The 21,129-nt window shown below is 35.4% G+C and overlaps 1 protein-coding gene across 1 annotated transcript in view; it reads right to left on the bottom strand.

The window, feature by feature from the left end:
- Positions 1-21,129, bottom strand: part of LOC129241204 (delta-1-pyrroline-5-carboxylate synthase) — a 64,639-nt gene extending 43,510 nt beyond the window's left edge. The window contains exon 1 of the mRNA XM_054877421.1: positions 20,855-21,129. Within this exon, the coding sequence (XP_054733396.1) occupies positions 20,855-20,953 (99 nt within the window). The 5' untranslated portion in view covers positions 20,954-21,129. The remainder of the gene's footprint in view (positions 1-20,854) is intronic.

The raw sequence follows: 21,129 nt of genomic DNA, 5'->3' as shown, positions 1-21,129 counted from the left end.
CAATAAAATAGCGGTTTCCGGAAGACGCCACCCTCTGTATTATCTACATCGTCTTTGATGAATTTACGCACATTTTTATGTCCGCGCTGATTATTGCTTTTGTTTTAAACGCATACCCCCTTCCCCTTCTAAGCACTAAAAAATCCACATCATTTGCTTCCTCAATTGAAAAGTATCAGTAAATGTTTATCAAGTTTTGTAAAAAAATTTAATGCCATATTCAATAGTATTTACTCGATCCTCATTTATGAACCGATTTTTCTATTTTTTAGCGTAGTAATCTCCTCCAGGGTAATCATTTCTAGCCATCCAACCCTGAGGCCATAAATTTATGTTACAGTCCTGCGCTGTGACAGGTTGCACTTGAGCAAAGGTTTGGCCATCCGAAGCAAACCTGTGATAGTAACTTCGGCTGCCACGTCACCGGGGATTCGGCAGCGTAATAGTATCCGCTTATTTCAGATATATGAAATATCATGATCGTCCAATTAGTGGTTATTCAGACGGCAAGGAAGTAACAGGAGTAATGGCTGCGTTGGTTTTTTCTTATATCAGCAAGACAATATAATAATAGACAGATAAATAATGCAAAGTAAAAATATAAATAAAGCTAGAGTGTTTTAAATCATTCATACGACATAACTTAAGCCGGTGGGTCTTTGTTTGCTACGCTGTATGTAGCGCTAAGCTTCATACGGCTCATCATTATATTGCTTACATTATTCTCTGTCGTCAATGCGCAAAGCCTCATTATCTTTTCCCTATCACTTCCACGATCACTTTATCGGATATTCTCATGATCCTCAGCTCTGCGTTGTGAATAGAACGGGCGTGATTAGGCACTTATAGAGTTTCGTTTTAATGGTCGAGAGATAATTTTACTTCTCAAAATGAGCAATACATTACAGAATAAAGTTATTTAGTTCCATGAAAAAATTGTCTTAGATGTTCTAAAAAAAATCCGCAATTACTTAGTTGCCAACCCAATAGAATAATTTAAAGAACTTAGAGAAACTCAAAAATGTTGAACTGCCAGCCCTGAATGAACTTCATCAAACTTGTTTTCCACTTCCATATTATCTAGAGGGCGAACTCATATACCCTCATATAATATTTAGTATCCAATATTTTATACTTTAAACAGTTGTTATGGTAATTATAACAGCATTATGGGCGATAGTCAACAAACACAGTTTAAAGTGCTGATAAGATTATTGCCGATTGGTATCGGAACTCGTTCACTGATAAAATTTTTAATTGTTAGTTATTTGTCAATATCATTTAGTATACGAGTATTATTGCCTACTTACACGTGTGGGAGAATACTTTGCTATAGAAGTTGTTGTTTTAGTAAAACAATTAACTCATCGAGGAATTATAATTAACAGTAGGGTTTTACAATAGGGGCGCTCGAACTTTAGCAGAGTATACGGGCTTTGACAGAGTATAGCGGTCACCTTGGTAAGGCTACAGCTGTTAAAATATCTGAGAACACTTAGTTAATGTAGACATTTAACCATATAGCACTCATATAGGGTTGTTCAATAGGTGCGCTTCAACTTTTTTCCGATAGGGAGGGCGAACGACGCAATATTTTTTTATTTTTCGCTTGTCATTTGTAAACTTCATTAGTATACATTTCATCATGGAACGCTACACACTTGAGCAACGATTGCAAACCGTCCCGTTTTGGGGTTGTGTGAAGTCATTGGTCTACAGTAACAAGCCGGCGACGATTTGTGAGCTCAGAGCCAATATTGAACGCGAAATTGCTGGAATTTCGGCCGATTTATGCAAAAGGGTGGTCGAAAATTGGGTTCAACGATTGGACTTCGTAAAATGTGCACGCGGTGGTCATGCAAAAGAAATCGAATTTTATACTTAAATGTATATGTTCAAACTCGATAATAAAAAAAAAATTAGTTAAAAAAGTCAAACCGTTTGTGTTTTATTCAAAAAAGTTCAAAAGTTGAAGCGCTCTTACTGAAAAACCCTATACATGGTTCAACAAAGCGACGAAATTGAGAAATTCAAGTTTATTATCAAAATCAGTCCTCAAATTTGGAGGACTCTGTCTCGACTATTTTCCGTGTGGATACCTGAAACCTGAGGTTAATGCAGAATATGTAACCCAAAGTTAATCCACTAACTGCGAAAACCATCCGCCCGAAATTATATTCCTCACATAATGCCATTAAATGCCTACAGTGGTGGCCAAATCATATGGAACTATTGCCTTATTATGGAATAATTAACATATTTGTTTTGTCCACGTATTTTTTGAGTTGTTATAAAAAATTTAATTATTTGTTTCTAATAGGAATGGATTTTGTTTAATTTGCAAACATTAAATAAAATTACGCTAACCAAACTAAAATAACTTTACTTTCAATCAAAATTCAAAAAAATTGAATTAAAAAAGTACGTATATAATTATTCTTTAATACTCCTGTACTTACTTGTGAAACTAAAAAAATTCAAAACGAGAAATATAAAGTAAAAATATGACTTCAAGATTTATTTTATGTATTGTATTTAACCTGAAAGTTCGGGTGCTTGTAATCGAACCCCCTATATCTGTATATAAATACATGATTACCTCGGCAATAACAAAGTCTCAAAATCAAGTAATAAACATACCACATTTTCACATGTATGTAGATATGTATATCAATTCGGCACATTTAGATGTCTGATTAAATTTTGCACACTTGACTTTCAACTTGAAATCTTTCATTTATGGAGCGATACAAACAAATAAAAATATTTTCTCTCTTTTCTTGTCTTATTTCCGATCGAATCGATGGCTAGGGCATCCGCTACTTTACTACTTATTTTTAGCAAATACTAACTTTTATTTAATAAGCTAAAACTTTATAAACTATTTAAGTATTATTAAGTACATACATTACATATTTTCTTCCTTTTACTTAAGAAAGTGTACTGGCATGGTTGCGTACATTTTTCGTCAAAGAAGTGCTCATTTTTGACCTTGAAAACCTGGGGGTCTACTCTGTAACCCAATGCGAATGGTAAATGCAATGCGAAAGGAAATTCAGTACTTTGTATACCAATATCGTATTTAAAGTAAAATTAACTGCATTGTCAACATTTTGTTTGAATACAGGCAACAAATTATTTTTGTAATACCATTTTCTTCCATTCAATTCAAACAAGTAAGGATGTGCTTAATTCAGTCCTAACCGAAATTCATACATTCGCTCACATTTTAGTAAAATTTAATTTGGGCTGGCATCAAAAAAACTCATAATAGCCTAAACAGGCGGTGGCGTTAATCGGGATTAACGACTTGATGCAGAATTATCCCAGGAATTAATTACAACTAATTCGGATTTACAACAAGAATTAATTCTTATAATTTAAGCGAATTAAGGGAATTTTCGATGGCAATGAATGAAAAATAACAAAACATTCAACGAGAAGAACACAAATGACTGCATGCAATGCTATTTTGCACACGCTCGAAATAACATTAATTCTTTTGATATTTCGAAGCAGTTTGAGATATTGTAATTTAAGATGTTTTTAAATAAATAATTATTTCTTAGTATCAGGGCAGCTTATACCACCCGTATTTGCTGCATACGATCTATCTTTTACTGACAAAACAATCCAATAAGCAAATCAGCTGTTCACTAATTCGCGTAACAACCATCTGTCACACTACACTTTTAATCAGAATTAACTGCGCCGGTAACGCCGTTATCTGTTTAGGCTATAAGGGTAGTGACATCGCTCGGTTTTAAAAACTTTACATGCACCGTATTTCTATCACAGAGATATCTCGACAAAAAAGGCGTTTAAAAGCTACCGAAATGACGCAGCATACGGCAGAAACAGTCTCAAAATTTGAATTATAACAGTTCGTCGAGGACTTTAGGTGGTTGATTTGACCGGTCTGCGTCTGGTACAGTACAATTAGTATGCGCGAACCACGTCCCTGCTGAGCCAAGCAGCACCAAAATTAGACTGCAAAAGATTGGAGTTGTCTGTTGAGTTGGACAAGCTATTGGGAAAATTTCAGCAATATAACAGAATTACCGGATGAACTCTGCAAATTTTGATTAGCTCAATGCCAGAGAGCAGAAAAACTATTATTAAAGCTAAAGGGTGCTCGAAAAATTTATAATAGAACTTGTTGAGACAACTTAATCTACAATCTTGGATCAAATGAATATTTATTAAAATGAAAGGAAATCAACAATAACAACAACTAAAATAAATACTCAAATAAGGATCGGTAACACCACTATTAAACTTTTTTTAACAAAATCCTCAACTGTATTTTCAAAGAATCATTACATTTTTACCCTTCACATATTCATTGAATCACAGTTTAAAAAGAGCATTAAATTGAATTTAATCATGACCATTACTTAAAAAACTTTGTCCCGAAATTCAAAAACGGTGGCCCTGCGACCATGCGCTGTCACTCAACAAGCAACAGACATATAATGGCTCAAAGCTCCTATATAACTATATAATTGGCGCGTACACTCTTTTTGGGTGTTTGGCCGAACTCCTCCTCGTATTTGTGGTTTGCGTCTTGATGTTGTTTCACAAATGGAGGGTCCTACAGTTTCAAGCCGACCCCGAACGGCAGATATTTTTATGAGGAGCTTTTTCATGGCAGAAATACACTCGGAGGTTTGCCATTGCCTGCCGAGGGGCGACCGCTATTAGAAAAAAGTTTTTCTTAATTTTGGTGTTTTCAGCAAGTTTCGAACCAACGTTCTCTCTGTGAATTCCGAATTGTAGTCACGCACCAACTCATTCGGCTACGGCGGCCGCTCCTATTTGTATAATACTCGTAATATAAAGAAATAGCTAAGTAAACAACAGGCATACTCAAACTTTCGATCATTCTACCAATAACAACAATCAGAATACAAGACCAAAACAAAAAGTATCAAGAAAAGTATTCGCACAATACATTCACAACTCAACTCGGGGCGGAATTGAATGTTGTTGCTTGACATGGATTGCGCTATCTCAATAGCCAGGCGTTGACTGCATGCGCGTGTCATCTGATTACAATAATTTGTGGCAACAACAATATTATACAGGTGTTAGTTAGAAAACAATAATAACAGAAAAACAATAAAACATAAAAACAAAAACGTTTCATAATAATTTAAATTTTAGCAGGCCGAGACATAAATAACACTGGTTTACAGCCAAAATGCACCAGAGACGCCGTTATGAAATTCCTATGTAAAATCACCGTCTGATTCCGAAAATCAAGGTTATTTTTTATTCTATGGTAACGTTTTTGAGATATTTACGAATTACCGTTATTTCAAAAAAACAAAAAATTGGGCCCACTTAATCATATATATCTCGAAAACGAATTGAGCGATTCCAAAACCGTTTAAAGCTTTTAAAAGGTAATAAAATTTCCTATAAACTGTGTGTAAAACACTTTTTGCTAGGCCCTGCAGATTCAAAGATAACGAACTATCATAACGGATTTTTTAAATTTTTTTAGTAAAAATATAAAAAAAATTGTACTTTGAGAGAAAGGATCTCGAAAACTTTTTACTTTTTCGTGTATTTTTTGTTTTCACTCTAAGCTCTGTTTTATTACAAAAAAAATAAACTTTGATTAAACAAAATCGATGAACTAATACAAAAGTTACAAGCATTCAAGTAAATATATCCATATAGTAAAACTTAAGTATCCTACAAATAATAGCATATGTACTGTATGTATTCTGTCTTAACTCTATGATCTTATTTTATAATTGAAAAAGTTATGTGTCTTGTTTTGACGCTTATTTATATAAGGATCGGTTTCTCTTATGAGAAACCAACAGTAGTCACCCATCATAGCGACATCCCAGAATCCTTGATACCGACTTTCAATCATTTTCATTTGCTGGTGAAACCTTTCGCCATGCTCGTCACTTTCGTCGCCAAGATTTTGCGGGAAAAAATTTAAATGGGAGTGCATAAAATGAATTTTTAAAGACATATTTACTCCTGAAAGAAAATTAAAAAAGGAATTAGATAAATACGTAAGTGACACATTAGCATATAATTTTCTTAGGCTGGGTTAATCTTCCAATTCAGAACAAATTTTGGTCGTTCTTGTTTGTTCGGAGCAGGGCAATAAATTTAGATTAAGAGCTATATATTCTCATGTAAATTTAAAAATTTGCTTTAAAATTTTTTGTTTAGTTTTAAAGTTAACTGAGAAAACGGTCTTATATACATATATATATATATTGTATATATAACGGTCTTATATGTGTTTTTTATTTACCCATTTCCGCATTGTTTTTGATTAAATCGTTCTCTATCAGCTCGAAGGACTTTTGTGTTTGCCTAAAAAAGAAGTAACGACCTTTTCAAAAGAGTCCCACGCCGCTGCCTCCACTGGTGACAATAGTTCTTTGAAATGGGTATTGACCATTATTTTCCTTATTTGCGGCCCCACAAAAATCCCTTCCTTTATTTTTGCTTCTGAAATCTGTGGAAAGATTGTTTTCAAATAATGAAAAGCTTCGCCTTCTTTGTCCAAAGCCTTGACAAAGTTTTTGATAAGGCCGATCTTGATGTGGAGCGGAGTATGAGTATTTTATGTTATCCACCTCAACTTGAAACGCGATTCGTTCTGGCCAATCCTTTATGATGTAGTGGTCTTGACGTGCTCGGCTATCTCATTTGCATAGAAAGCAACAGTATTTTGTGTTTCCAGGTTGTAGACCACATAGCTTTCCAACGACTTTTAGATCGGTACATATTTTTCAATCATGTTCTTCGTATTTAATTAATTCAAGCAATTTTTGCATTGTCTCATATGTTTCCTTCGCATTTACTGCATGCGCGATCGGGATAGATGGCTTTTGGTTGCCAATATGCAATAATACGGCCTTTAAACTTAATTAATTGCCGTCTATGAACAATCGCCACTCTTTTGAATCATATGGTTCACCAAACTGTTTAAATAGACCAGCAATGTTTTTGCAATAACAAACACTGTTCTTCTTCGTATAGTGCTGGGAGAATTGTTCGTGACGAGTCCTATAATATGTTACCTTAACATCGGATGAAACAAATTTAAATTGTTGCATACGAGGGGCATGTAGTTCGGCCTTTTCTTTTGACAATTCCAAATCCCTTATCCAATCAGTGAGTTGTGCTTGTGACAAAGGGTTTCTTTCGTTTTCCGTTTGCAATTCAGTACAACATGATGCCGCGTAATCAGATACTGCTGTTGACAATGAAACTGGAGCCGAAACTAAAGTTAAATTTGATTCTGGCAATGTAGCTTCCGTTGAATTTAGTTCTGGTAATGACACTGTAGATACGCTCGCATAGGTTACTTTTCTTGACTTTCCAACCCCAAATACTTTTGTAGTACAAATATAGCAGTCCGTTGAATGGCAAGTTGGTTCCCTCCTCTTCATTGGTGTAATAAATTTCATATGTCGCCTAAATAGATAGTTTAAGAATCATATGTACATATGACAGAATCATATGTACATATGCTACTATTTGTAGGGTACTTAAGTTTTACTATATGGATATATTTACTTGAATGCTTGTAACTTTTGTATTAGTTCATCGAATTTGTTTAATCAAAGTTTATTTTGTTTGTAATAAAACAGAGCTTAGAGTGAAAACAAAAAATACACGAAAAAGTAAAAAGTTTTCGAGATCCTTTCTCTCAAAGTACAAATTTTTTTATATTTTTACTAAAAAAATTTAAAAAATCCGTTATGATAGTTCGTTATCTTTGAATCTGCAGGGCCTAGCAAAAAGTGTTTTACACACAGTTTATAGGAAATTTTATTACCTTTTAAAAGCTTTAAACGGTTTTGGAATCGCTCAATTCGTTTTCGAGATATATATGATTAAGTGGGCCCAATTTTTTGTTTTTTTGAAATAACGGTAATTCGTAAATATCTCAAAAACGTTACCATAGAATAAAAAATAACCTTGATTTTCGGAATCAGACGGTGATTTTACATAGGAATTTCATAACGGCGTCTCTGGTGCAGAAAAAAAGTTGAAATTTGTGATCCAGTGTAATCAGTCAAGAAGCCCTCGAAATTGGGTTCCGCAATAGCAATCTGTATAAATATAGATATGTACATACATAATTACATATGTATATTTGTACATCTACAATATAAGAGCGCCTCCGCCTAGAAACATTTTAATTAAATTTTTGAAATGAAACTTCTTAGGCGTCGATGGACGAGCGAGAATGAAGAGTAAAATTTCGAGGTCATGCAACGTTTTGAGCATTTTTTTTTTTTGGTGCCTACTTTTTGGTCGCTTCTTTCCGTTTCCTGGCTAGTGCTTGCTCGTACTATAAAGTGATATCCATTCCGGCGTCGGATTTATTGGTATTGCCTTGCGGTAATTTGTGCCGTTGCTGCGGTCCTGGATCGCTGCGTTTGTGCGGGTTTGTGTCCGGCGTTTACCTATACCGGTCAACCCTTCTCCGTTCTTTGTAAATTTTGTCTATTTGTATTCTCTGCGAATATTGTGAATTTATTTAGATATATTTTCTCTCTCTCTCTCTCTCATTCTCTCTCGGCGTTTGTCTACCTTGAAAGCTTCACTTCTGTTATGTGTACTACGCTACACGCACTTGTTTTTTCGTCAAACGAAATATTAGCCATTGTCTCCACTCCAGCTTTAGATCTTATTTTGAGTTTAAAGATTGAGATCGATATCTTCGTTGAGGTATTCCTTAAATTATATATGCATACAATGCACAGTGTGACTTTTTTCACTTTTAGGATGCCAAAATTAATAACAGCCAAACCAATGGAGCAATTCATTTCAAATTTTGCAGTATGGTTGCAGATACCTAAATCTGATTTGAGAATAAAAATGGGCGTGATACGCCCACTTTTTCTCCTTGCCCACATATAAGATAAAATTTCACATAATCATATTTTCGACTTTTAAAGCATTTTCCAGTGCCAATTTAAATACAATTTGTTTAGATTTCTTAACTTTAGCTTAGAGGCTTATGACTAATATTTAAAAGATTTCATTCAGCCCCTGGGTACCTTTTTATACTACATTATACTGCTCAATGAAGGATATAATCACAAATTGTTTCAATGATAAATATGTCACTAATCTTTATTTTATTAATAGTAAGCCAATAAACAGTTTCTAAAGATTAAACATAAAAAAACATAAACACTTATTCGAAAGCAATTATTCATAATACTTCTTCCTGGGCCAGCAATGCAATTACATCTTGAGGCAAAGTCCCGCGCTTGGTTTTCGATGGCTTACGTAAGCTGCAAATGTAGGGATCGGATGATATTAGAAGCCTGTGCAATAAATCCTCATTGGTTTGAGTTCGTGAACTTTTCATTGTATGCCATTCGCGATAGTTTCTGACATCTTTATTTCTCGATTCTTGCGCTTCTTCGGAAAGCTGACCAATAGGAACCATGCATAATGATATTATATGTCTTGAATGGAACAGTATTTTATGCAGACTGACTGGCATGTTGTACCATTCATATTCCCTCAAATAAAGATCGCGTGTGTCTCTCACGTATACCTCAAAGGCCTCAACATTTATCTGAAATTCACACCCTAAACAAGACAATATGGTGAAAAGCCTTTTTAAGAGACATAAGTTAATGCCTGTAATGTCTGAAGTAACTTCTGCATTACTAAAAAAACGTCGTGCTGTGTTTCCGTCATTTGTATTGCCAGATTTCTGTTTTGGCATATAAATTAAAAGCCCAGTTTCGTTTCTAAATCCTCTTTGAATGCTTTCCTTCCTCTGTTTCAGTTTTTCCTTATTTTCGGCGCCTCTTACACACCATGTCCTTAGTTCCAACTGATATGCAATGTGCAACATACACTCCATGCACCGTAGCCATGAGTGAAGTGGTGAAATGCCGAATCTTAGCATGTTTGCGTCAACTTTCCGTTCCGACAAGTCCCATTTCTGCCGCCATTAACACTTGTTCGCTATTTAATACTGCTAAAAGACTCTTTGCTTTTCTTTTCTTTGTGCGAAGAGAAGAATCGGAAAACGCCACATGTGGTCTACCTACATTGGATCTAATAGAGGATGAAGTTGATGGCCCAACATCAAGACGGTATTTTCCAAAGTCTTCACTCTTGGAAAACCAACTATAATTACGGGCTAGAACACGGGCCTTAACTCGGCAAGACCCCTCCCACTTTGAAGAAAATTGGCAACACTGTTTTTTTATACGCTTTCCTAGCTTTTTAGTATCCACGTCTCTTCCGATCACCGCAAAAATTTTCTCTAACACCGCATCACGACGCGTTTCTTTTGAGCTCGTAAGCCAAATTTCAAAAAGTTCTTTCCGAGGAATCGCCATGAAAACTTCTTTTAAAGCTGTGGTAGCAAATTGTAGCAAAATTTTATTCCAGTATCTGAAACACAGAATCCTAAAGGTCGTTTCGCTGTTAAAGAATGGACGGAACTCGATGGACCAATATAAGTTTTTCTCAGTAAAATATCAAAAATAATATTAAGCTATGGCTGTTTTAGTGATATTTTACTGAGCGGATTTGTATCGATAGTAAAAACTTTATAATCCTCTTACTTACCCCTGAAGTACAAAATTGTTGAAATTTAATCAGCAAATACTCAATTTTAGGAAATTGATACTTGTTCGTATTATATCTTTTGACAAACTTCACAGCGATGTTCGGATAACAAATACAAATTATTCAATTGACGCACCGGCTTGTGTTTATAAACGGTTATCTTTCTTAAAACTATTGTTTTGATAAATTTTGAGTACACTGTCGTAAAATTTGGTCATTTTTACACAACATACCGAAAGAAAATCATTTTCGCAGAACTTTTTTTTTTTAATTTTGGCATCCTAAAACGATAAAAAGTCACAGTGTGCAATGGCTCACACAAATAATTGACAAATAAGAAAGTTTTTACATTTTAATACTTTTTTGATTTATTTCTAATTATTATAAATAATTCAGTAAAACTTAAAAATAATGGGTATTTTACATTTAAACTTAAAAATACGTAGAAAAATCCAGAATTCAATGCTATCATATAGTATTTAGCTAGTAGTAGTGGTGTATAAATATACGTATGTATGGGTTTCCCAATAACAGGCGTTAGGTGTTAAACAGGAGAGATGATTAACGATTTTTTATGGCCGGAATTGGATGGTATTGATCTGGACAACGTTTATTTTCAACAAGATGGCGCTTCATGCCACACAAGCAACGAAACCATTGATCTTTTACGGGAAAAGTTTCCGGATCGTGTTATCTCTCGATGAGGTGATCACAATTGGCCACCGAGATCTTGAACTTTAACACCTTGTGACTTTTTTCTTTGGGGCCACGTAAAGGAGAAGGTCTACGCCAACAGCACAGGGTCGATTCAAGACCTCAAAGATGGAATTCGTGAGGCTATCGAGGACATAGGGCAGCCACTTTGCAATTCGATTATGGAAAATTTCATGAAAAGGATATTGTCTTGTAAGCGTGGTCGTGGTGGTCATTTGCCTGATGTTATTTTCCATTCCAATTTGCTGCAGATAAAAGTTTGTCCAGCCCTTTCCGTGTTGTTACGTTCGGTTTTTTGTCGAACGCTTACAATGAAGGAAAGGAATTTTCTTTATTAATTATTATGAGAAGGGTAAAACATGAAAGGTATTTTTTGAATTGAGTTAAATTATTTTAATTTTAAATCGTTCATGTTCCTTCCTATTCGTTTTCATTTATTAAATGAAATTTCTTTCAATTTTTCGTATATTTTCAGCAAATTTAATTCAGTTTCTTTACATAAATTGGTTTTACTATACTTCTTTTTATATTGGATTATTTTTATTGCATCCCATAGGTCTATGCCACGTTCTTATCAAGGAGCCCTTTTTGCAACTGGAAATCGTTTTTCAATAAGCTCACAATAAAACTGTGAAACGTATTTTGCAAAGCTATCGGAAAATCATTACAGAGATGTTGGAGAATCATTGGAATAAATGCTTTGAAATTTACATTATACGGTATATATTTTAATATATATATTTTGAAAATTCTCATACTTTTATTTTTGAAGCACTTTTCAATCGACCTGTATATGCATATTGCAAGCAGTCTACTCCGTTTAGTTGTTCGACGGTTTTCTATTTAATTAGGTTAAGTTCCATTAACGGAAATACCTAACAATCAACAACAATTCACGCAAATAGAAAGATTTCGCTTGCATGTGTGTATTTGTGTACGAAGAAGATAAGAAAAAGCATAGCCAAAGTTTGTCGGGTAGTATTTCCCAAAAAGAAGATGTATGTTTAATTTAATTTAATTAGATGCATAAATGCAATGATAATTCATAATATGTCCACAAAAACTTTTGTCTCATATACATATGTGAAGATTCAAAGTTTCATCCATTTCAGCTAAATGGCTATTTCAATTAAGCGGACACGACTGAATACAAAGGAATATACTATTACATACATAAATATTCTTTTAACGCCAGCTGTGCTTCAGAAACAAAAAGCGACAGCTTTTCCATAATACGAGTAATGCATACGAGTGCATTTACGCCATTCTCCAGTGTTCCACTTATAGGCCGATTTTATTTATCTACTGTATTGGAAACCGTACACTAGTAGCAAAAGGTTGCAAGAATACAATACACAACTGCATATATATGTACGAGTATATCCCCAAAAAGCAAAGTGCTTTAAAAAATCCAATTCACAATCGATGCACTTGCCACTGTACTCTCTACTACAAATATGCATACATACGTATGTATAGCATATACAGAAGTGCTTCTCAAGTGAACAATATCACATAGTCGTCGTTAACATTACAAGCGACAAAGAAGGTACCTCGATGCACCAATGCACACTTTCGTACTTACAAAAGTAGTGTTCAATACTTCAAAATTCGTTTTGAGTAAAAGTGGAATTTTTCACTTGTTTGTAGGTACCTTACAGGGAAATCTTCTAGCACCGGTCGGGTGAGCTTCTAGTGTATCAAGAACCAGAACTTGTTTTTTCTTTTCCTATGATGCGCTTGACAATGTATGTATGTATAGTGACCATCTTGATAAAACTACTACAGCTGTCAAATTTGCCTCCTGACATTTAGGCATGGAACGCTGCACGATTAGCTACGCATTGAAATTGTTAAAATTTATTATCAAAGTCCGTGCCCTATTTACTTATCAATGCGTGCCCTGTATCTCATAGGTCGGTAGGTAGGTGGAAGTGGCAGTCGCTCTTCAAACCAATTCACTTACTCCGTTACCGATCCATTGTAATGTAATAGTAGTAATTTAGCTGCTACTTCTCGTTAAACCATTTTGTTTTTAATGCAAACCCAGTGATATATCCCTAAGGTCAGCGGTATCATTCAAGAACGATGAGCTAAAGTATCTAAACCTAAACCAAAGAAAATGTCTGACATACTTTTCCTCGTCCTCATTTTTGCGGCTTCTGCAATAGTCAAAATGAGGTACATTCAATCTCTGAGCATGTCGACCTAAGACAGTGGCTTGTGAGACGTTTATCCGTTTGAGCAGCGCCTGACGTCCCATTCTGGCTAAGCACGCATTTTGTAAGCTGAGAGGAGTATGCCTACAATCTCCTTATCAAGAGAGAGGTGAGTGTTAGTGCCCTAACTCGCTTATTTGCCTTCTTTACAATTCCCTTGTATTTATATCACTATGCTCTGGCACCCATATCAAGTGGATGCGGAAATATTCCGCCATCTCCGTTAAGAGATTTCCGACATTTGCGACCAATGATGGAATTAGTGACAACGCCACCATCTAGATTTATCTAAAGGTAGACAGATTTTTGCCTAGCCAGACAGCTATCTCATTAAGGCAAGAATTTCTACCTGAAATATGCTGCAGTAATTAGGAAAACGAGCAGAAACGCTCACTTCTAAGAGTAGACACCAAAGCCAACTTTATCGTCAGGCTTCGAGTCATCAGTAAAGAACCGTCAACCCACTTACATCTAGCTGAAATTCTGGTACTAAATTACCTATTAAAATCTGCTTCATCCAAACAATAATCAACAGGGTTTGTTCAACCCAGAACGAGAGTCCAACACCTAAATCGCGCCATGGATTATCTGCGGCAAGCCGAGTAGCAGTGTTACCTGCATTCTGTGTACCAACCAAGTCTAGGAGAGGTAAGATGAAAGGAGTATTCAAAGCATCAAAGGCCCCATACGTTGAACTTTTCGAAGCCTGTTTCTAATCGAAGTCTTATCGAGAGCCATCCACCAGACTGTACTCCAGTGAAGAACGATATATCTGATAACGATTTTATATAGCGTCTCATGCTTCTGGAAAAAAATCAACTCAATAATGAGGCTCGCTACCGGTAAACAAGCAAAATTGCCGGAAACTCTCAGGAAATTCACTTGGTTCTTCACACTCCGAAAATGTTAGTTTTATGCTGACCCCGACGATAGATGGTCTTCATGGGAATCTTTAACATGGCAGAAATGCACTAGGAAAATTATCATTGCCTACTGAGGAGAAAAAACACATCAACAGTTTGATGTTTCATTTTCACAGTAGACTTCGAACATGGGTTCACCAAACCTACCTGGCTACCATACGGCGGGTCCGAATGCCCACATAAGTAGCATAACCCACATAAGCCCGGTTACCACAAAGTCCACATAAGCAGCACAGATGAGACCTTTTGCGGTCTGCCTTCATTTTTCGATAGCTCCGAATCAATTTTAAATTCGACAAATGATATGCAAACCAGATGTTTATAAGAATCAAAGCTGCTTCACTAGTTCTGATTTTCCCTGCAGGGTAGGGAATTTCCTTGCAGGGTATATACAAAAAGAGTAAAGCATTTGAAAATGCATCGACTGCTGAATTTTTACACTTGAACACTCGAATGAATTATTTACTAAGTACGTTTTACTATTTACTTGTCCGCAATTGCATTTTAACAAGGACAACCGCATCTGCCGCCCCAAAAAAAAAACTACTCACATTCGTCTTTCCCATACTCATACAAATCCGGCGGTAGAACCAAGTTTAAAAGCGAATATCATTGTCTTCCGCAACAATCCTGATTAATATGGGACATCAATTTAGGAAAAATGTTAAGATTGTTGTGCAATGGAAAAGCGTACTTTATCTATTAGACTTCGCGTAAACATACAATTAAGTAATCTAAGCTATAACCATGATAAAATGATAATAAGGAGATGTTAGAAACTTAGCCTCACTTTTTCAACAGGTATATATATATTGCGGTAATATATACATTTAAAGACATTAAAAGCGTAATAAGATTAAGTCTTGTTCGTACAGTCAATCTTTATTTGGATTCTATTCACTCCAATAACAGCAATTTTTCTTTGGCCGCTGAGCCAAAAATAGGTATAGCCCTAGAAAATGCTTTTTTGGCCAAAATTCGAAACTACGCACGAGGGGTGCCTTTTATATTTCGGGATGTGGCAACCCTGGTGTTGCAAACTGCCAACTGACAGCTGTATCGCAAAGTTTGACATTTTTTGGCTTTTACGTACTCAGAACGTTTTGAAATACCAGCGCTATTTGTGTTGCTTACAGTAACTTAAAAGTCCAAAAATGGAATTAAATCGTGAACATTTTCGTACGATTATTTTTTACAACTTTCGACGTGAATTAACTCAGCAACATTGCATGGATGAACTTAATTCATTTTTTGGCGATGAAGTTCCATCAAGGACCAGTGTTTATCGATGGTATGGTGAATTCAATCGTGGTCATAGTTCACTCCAAGACGAATTTCGTGAAGGTCGTCCAAAATCAGTTGTTGTTCCGAAAACCATTAATGCTGTGCGCGAACTGATATTGCAAGATCTTCATGTGACCTATCCTGAGATTGAGACAATCTTAGGCATTAATGGGACCAGCATACATTCAATATTGCGTAAACATTTGACTGTCAAAAAAATTTGTTCGCGTTGGATCCCACACAATTTGTCAATCGCTCAAAAAAAGGCTCGTGTCGGTGGTCGAAGGAAATGCTCAAAAAATACGATCGCGGGGCTTCGAGACACGTCTATGACATCGTGACAGGTGATGAATCATGGATTTACTCGTATGAGCCCGAAAGTAAACAGCAGTCGACTGTATGGGTGTTTTAAGATGAGCCAAATCCAACAGAAGTTGTTCGCGCAGGAAGCACTTCCAAGCAAATGGTCGCCTGTTTTTTCGGAAAAACTGGGCATGTCGCAACCGTACCACTAGAACAACGCAGAACAGTAAATTCTGAGTGGTACACAACCATTTGTTTGCCAGTTGTCTTCCAAGAAATTAGGAAAACCAATCGCCAAAGACGGATCACTCTTCACCAGGACAATGCGAGCTCTCACACATCGGCTCAAACAACTGCATTTTTGAACACCCAAAACATCGAATTAATGGGTCATCCGCCGTATAGTCCTGATTTGGCACCGAATGACTTCTTTTTATTCCCGTACAAAACAAACTGAGAGGTCTACGTTTTTCGACACCTGAAGAAGCGGTTGCGGCATTCAGAATGCGTGTTTTGGAGGTACCTCATTCAGAGTGGCAAAAGTGCTTCGACAATTGGTTCAAACGCATGCAAAAGTGTATAGATCTTCATGGAGAATATTTTGAAAAACAATAAAGTGATTGTCGATGATTAAAATTAGTTTTTGTTCTCTAATCCCGACATATTAAAGGGACCCCTCGTATTTGCAACAGAAGCAAAAGAATTTGCACGCATTCGACTAGCGAGAATATTTGACAGCTAGATAGCATTGAGAACTTTTTTTTTGTCGGATTCCCTTTTTAATTTTCTTTAAATCTACTCGACTTCCGAAGAAATCTGAGGAGATCTTGTTGTGCCAAGCAGCCAAGGTGGTCGCTTCTTAACACATCAGTGCCAAAGATTTCAAACCTGGTTCGAGGGAAGGCGGGGCAGACACACAGAAAGTGTTCCACCGTCTCGCCGTCCTCACCACATGCTGGGCAGAGCGCACTGTCTGCGATGCACATCTTTTCCATGTGCTTTGCCCATAGAAAGAGACCCGTCATCAGTCCAACCAGCCTCCTACAGTTCCCTCTGCTTAGTGACAGGAGGAACTGCGACAGTCTATCGGACATTGATAATTGAACGCTCGTAGTCTAAGCTATTTCAGAACTCTAAATTTTGTATTCCTGGGCGAGGACACTGAAGGTTATAATTTTTTTTTTTTGGCTATGGCTCATGCGAGCATATAAGATTTTTACAATCTATTTTCCAATTAGAATCTATACAAAGAAAACTATTTAGAGGAATTATTTCAACATATTTTCACTCTCCTTTTTCGCGAAGTTCGAAATTTTTAACTAAACAGTAGGAGATATCAGCCACTTTTTTCATTAGCACGCAATGCTTTTCCATTCGTGATTCCTAGTCGTCATGGCTTGAATATTAGCTTTGTCCTTCTTTTTATCGCGTTCCATAGTACCAGAATATGGTATACGGTTTCTTGTCCAAGTGAGCTATCCCCCCTTCTACACAAACAATCTAATCCAGGCATTATTAAAGCAATCGAACGTGAATATACTATTACACAAAACCTGAGCGACTTTTTCTTGCTGTGTCATAAATTTGCAAATTTTTTGTAAATATATTATTATATATAAGCACATGTATTCAAATTATAAAATTACAAGAAATTTCCATATTCACTCTAGGATTTGGAGATTTTAAGTTTCATTGTTGTATTGCTGCGCTTTAAGTAATAATAAATAAATATTTGCATGCATAGATTAGAAGACTAGTTAAAGGTGAAATTTGAAATTTGGACCAAGTATAAATCTAATACATATATGTATACATGTATATCATTGGATGCATGGTATAACGTGTTTTCTGAACTTAAATTGGAAAATTCTGAAATTTCGGCTTTCGAAACTAGAACTGAAAAAGGTCTGATTTCGATACGCTCTGCGAACATAGAGTATACAGATTTTTTGCCTTTCGGATACGGAACTCCACATCAAGTTACACATCAGAAATCGGAGGGATGAACCGTCAAGGATTCATGCAGATGTGTATTATTATTAAGCACAATCCGTGTGCAAGTCTATAAAAAAAATAGTATAATTAGAACTCGAACTGGCACTGCAAATTTTTCACCTTGCTTTGCTGTATTCTTTTGCATCCAACCTGCAAAATAAACACCCGATTTAGGTTGCTCCATTTGGTTTCGCTTAAAATTGAAACCACCAAATCACAAAAAAAACGAATCCGCTATTAATTCGTATGGATGCGACTTGGTTTTATGAGTGTATCCAGCAGTTTAACGTTTCGCTGAAATTTCCCAAGTATGATATTTCCAGCGGCCAATACACAACAGCCGCTGTTTTTACTTTACAACACTATCACTAATCAGGTCGCATGTATGTATGTACGTATGTGTGTACATAAATTCAACTCAAACCGGTAATGTCAACTCAAGTAGGATATTTTGTGTTGTTGCTTTCCACGTAATTGGCAAATTTGCTAGTGTTATTCGTTATGCATTAGCAAAATATATTTTTAAGTAGTAAGAGCTACGTTAGCTTTTAATCGATGAAATCGACAAAACATCGACTAGTTTTTTTCACTTATGTAGTAAATAGAAGGCACATATGGGTAAGACTCCGTCAGAAAATATGAGATTTGCAAGTGGTCTTTCGATTTCTTTGAAACTTTGGGAAATATTAGTTCTAGGTAAGATACATTCGAGCCTAAAAGGATTTTGAAAAATTTTCAAAATTGAGTCATCTACGCCATGTTGAAAATCGGGACCGTGTTTTTTTCAAAAATCAATATTTCTTGAACCGTTGGATGGATTTCAATGCAATTTACAGACAATATAGAAACAAATAAGTAGTTTAAATTAGTATTATGTTAAAAAAAAAATTTCGAAATTTTTACCAAAAAAAAGTCAAAAAAATTTTTTGAATCAATTTTTAGTAGATTTGGCCAGTTTTTTAGATTTTCTGTTATACACGTAACGATTCCTTATGATTTAACCTTTATTTAAAAAAAAAAAATTTTATGGTGTCTATAATAGTTCTCGAGATATTGCGATTTTAGTGGAAGCGCGCACCGTGAAGTTCGCGGTTACGCAGCGCGGGAGTAGAAAAACGCGCACAGACCTGCAGCAGTCTGCTCCAGTCACTTCATACAGGAACACATAACGCAGCGCGAACCGTGCGTGCGCGCTTCCACTAAAATCGCAATATCTCGAGAACTATTATAGACACCATAAAATTTTTTTTTTCAAAATAAAGGTTAAATCATAAGGAATCGTTACGTGTATAACAGAAAATCTAAAAAACTGGCCAAATCAACTAAAAATTGATTCAAAAAATTTTTTTGACTTTTTTTTGGTAAAAATTTCGAAATTTTTTTTTAACATAATACTAATTTAAACTACTTATTTGTTTCTATATTGTCTGTAAATTGCATTGAAATCCATCCAACGGTTCAAGAAATATTGATTTTTGAAAAAAACACGGTCCCGATTTTCAACATGGCGTAGATGACTCAATTTTGAAAATTTTTCAAAATCCTTTTAGGCTCGAATGTATCTTACCTAGAACTAATATTTCCCAAAGTTTCAAAGAAATCGAAAGACCACTTGCAAATCTCATATTTTCTGACGGAGTCTTACCCATATGTAAATAAAAAATTCTCTATATTCGTTGTCAAAAACAACGATAAAGTTTTTTATTTGTCAAAATAGTATAACAAAAACTACAGAAATAAAAACCTAAAACAATTTTAAATAGAATTATATAACAACAACGAATTTTACAGAGAAATTTTGTAACTCTTCCTTCCACTCATTCCAGTTCCACTTTTTATTTTTATTTTTGACGTGATTGCGTCTTATAATTCGATTTAGCCGGCTGCACGCATGAAAAAATGTGTCGTTATCTTGCTCAATCGTCGTTATCTTGCTCATTCGTCGTTATCTTACTCATGCGTCGTTACCTTGCTTGAACTGCAAGCGAGAGCGCGGAACGAACGACAAAGAGCACAATCGGCCCTCTCGTTCGGCAACGTTCGACATCCGGCTCTCTCCTACTTGAGTGAGCATATATATGTATGAATATGCGCATTTGTATATAAATTCACATATTTGTATTTGCATATGCCTTCTTCCTGTGTGCATGGTAATGAACCATTTCTCTGTTGAGAATAGGAGATGATAGGAAAAGTAGGAAATGAAAGGGAGTGTTTCGAGTTTAAAGTGTCTTGAAAAAGGCAAATTGATGATGTTGCCTCTCTTAGTGTTGTTGACTTATTAACGTCTGATGCACAATCCAAATTGAACATATCTTTCATGAATTTGATAAATGTTTCGTAATTTTTCACGTGTGCGTAAATGTAACTTGACCTATTCCATTGCGATTCCATTTACCTCTTTTTCTATATCCATACAAAATATCTATCAAACAAATAAAATTAAAATTTTGTTTTGAAAATTGCAACCATTACATCAGTATTTTCTTATGACGTTGTCACGTTAAACTATCGCCAGTAAACCGACTTTACAGACAACCTCTTTTTTTAATGCGATATGATATATTAATATATATTAAATAATTATTTCAGTGATACTTACAATACCTAAATACCCTTTTTATTCGAAATTTGTTAGTTTTTTTTCACCTCAGATATTCAAGCATTTCAACAAAAAAAATTTTTGTTCTTCTTAAAATTCATACGCAAAAAATTGTTTAACTCTAAAATTGTTACGAGGATGCTCAAATTATTTTCTTTGATTGTCGGGAGTTAATTTAAACATTAAACCTTTTCGAAAAATTAAATCTCATTTGCACTTACTGGTTGACGGGGTCCTTGTAGGCTGGCAGTTCTCCAAATACTTGTTGAAAAGCTGCGTTTAAGCAGGTTTACAGATGTCAATGATCTATTTAATATCATTTTCTTTACTTGTACGTATGTAAGTATATACTCGGTTATATGAATCTTGAGTATAAAGTTCAAAACAAATGTTTTGCTCGCGTTAATTATTAGTCGCAAAAACCGCACAGCCCAACAAATCGAATTCAACTGAGCCAGAGACGGAATCCTAGTTACGAGTAGCTAATCAGTGAAGT

Source organism: Anastrepha obliqua, chromosome 3 (assembly GCF_027943255.1).
Source record: "Anastrepha obliqua isolate idAnaObli1 chromosome 3, idAnaObli1_1.0, whole genome shotgun sequence".
In the NCBI taxonomy this organism is placed as follows: domain Eukaryota; kingdom Metazoa; phylum Arthropoda; class Insecta; order Diptera; family Tephritidae; genus Anastrepha; species Anastrepha obliqua.
The sequence above is the reverse complement of the archived record's forward strand: the minus strand, read 5'-3'. Positions and strand labels throughout refer to the sequence as shown.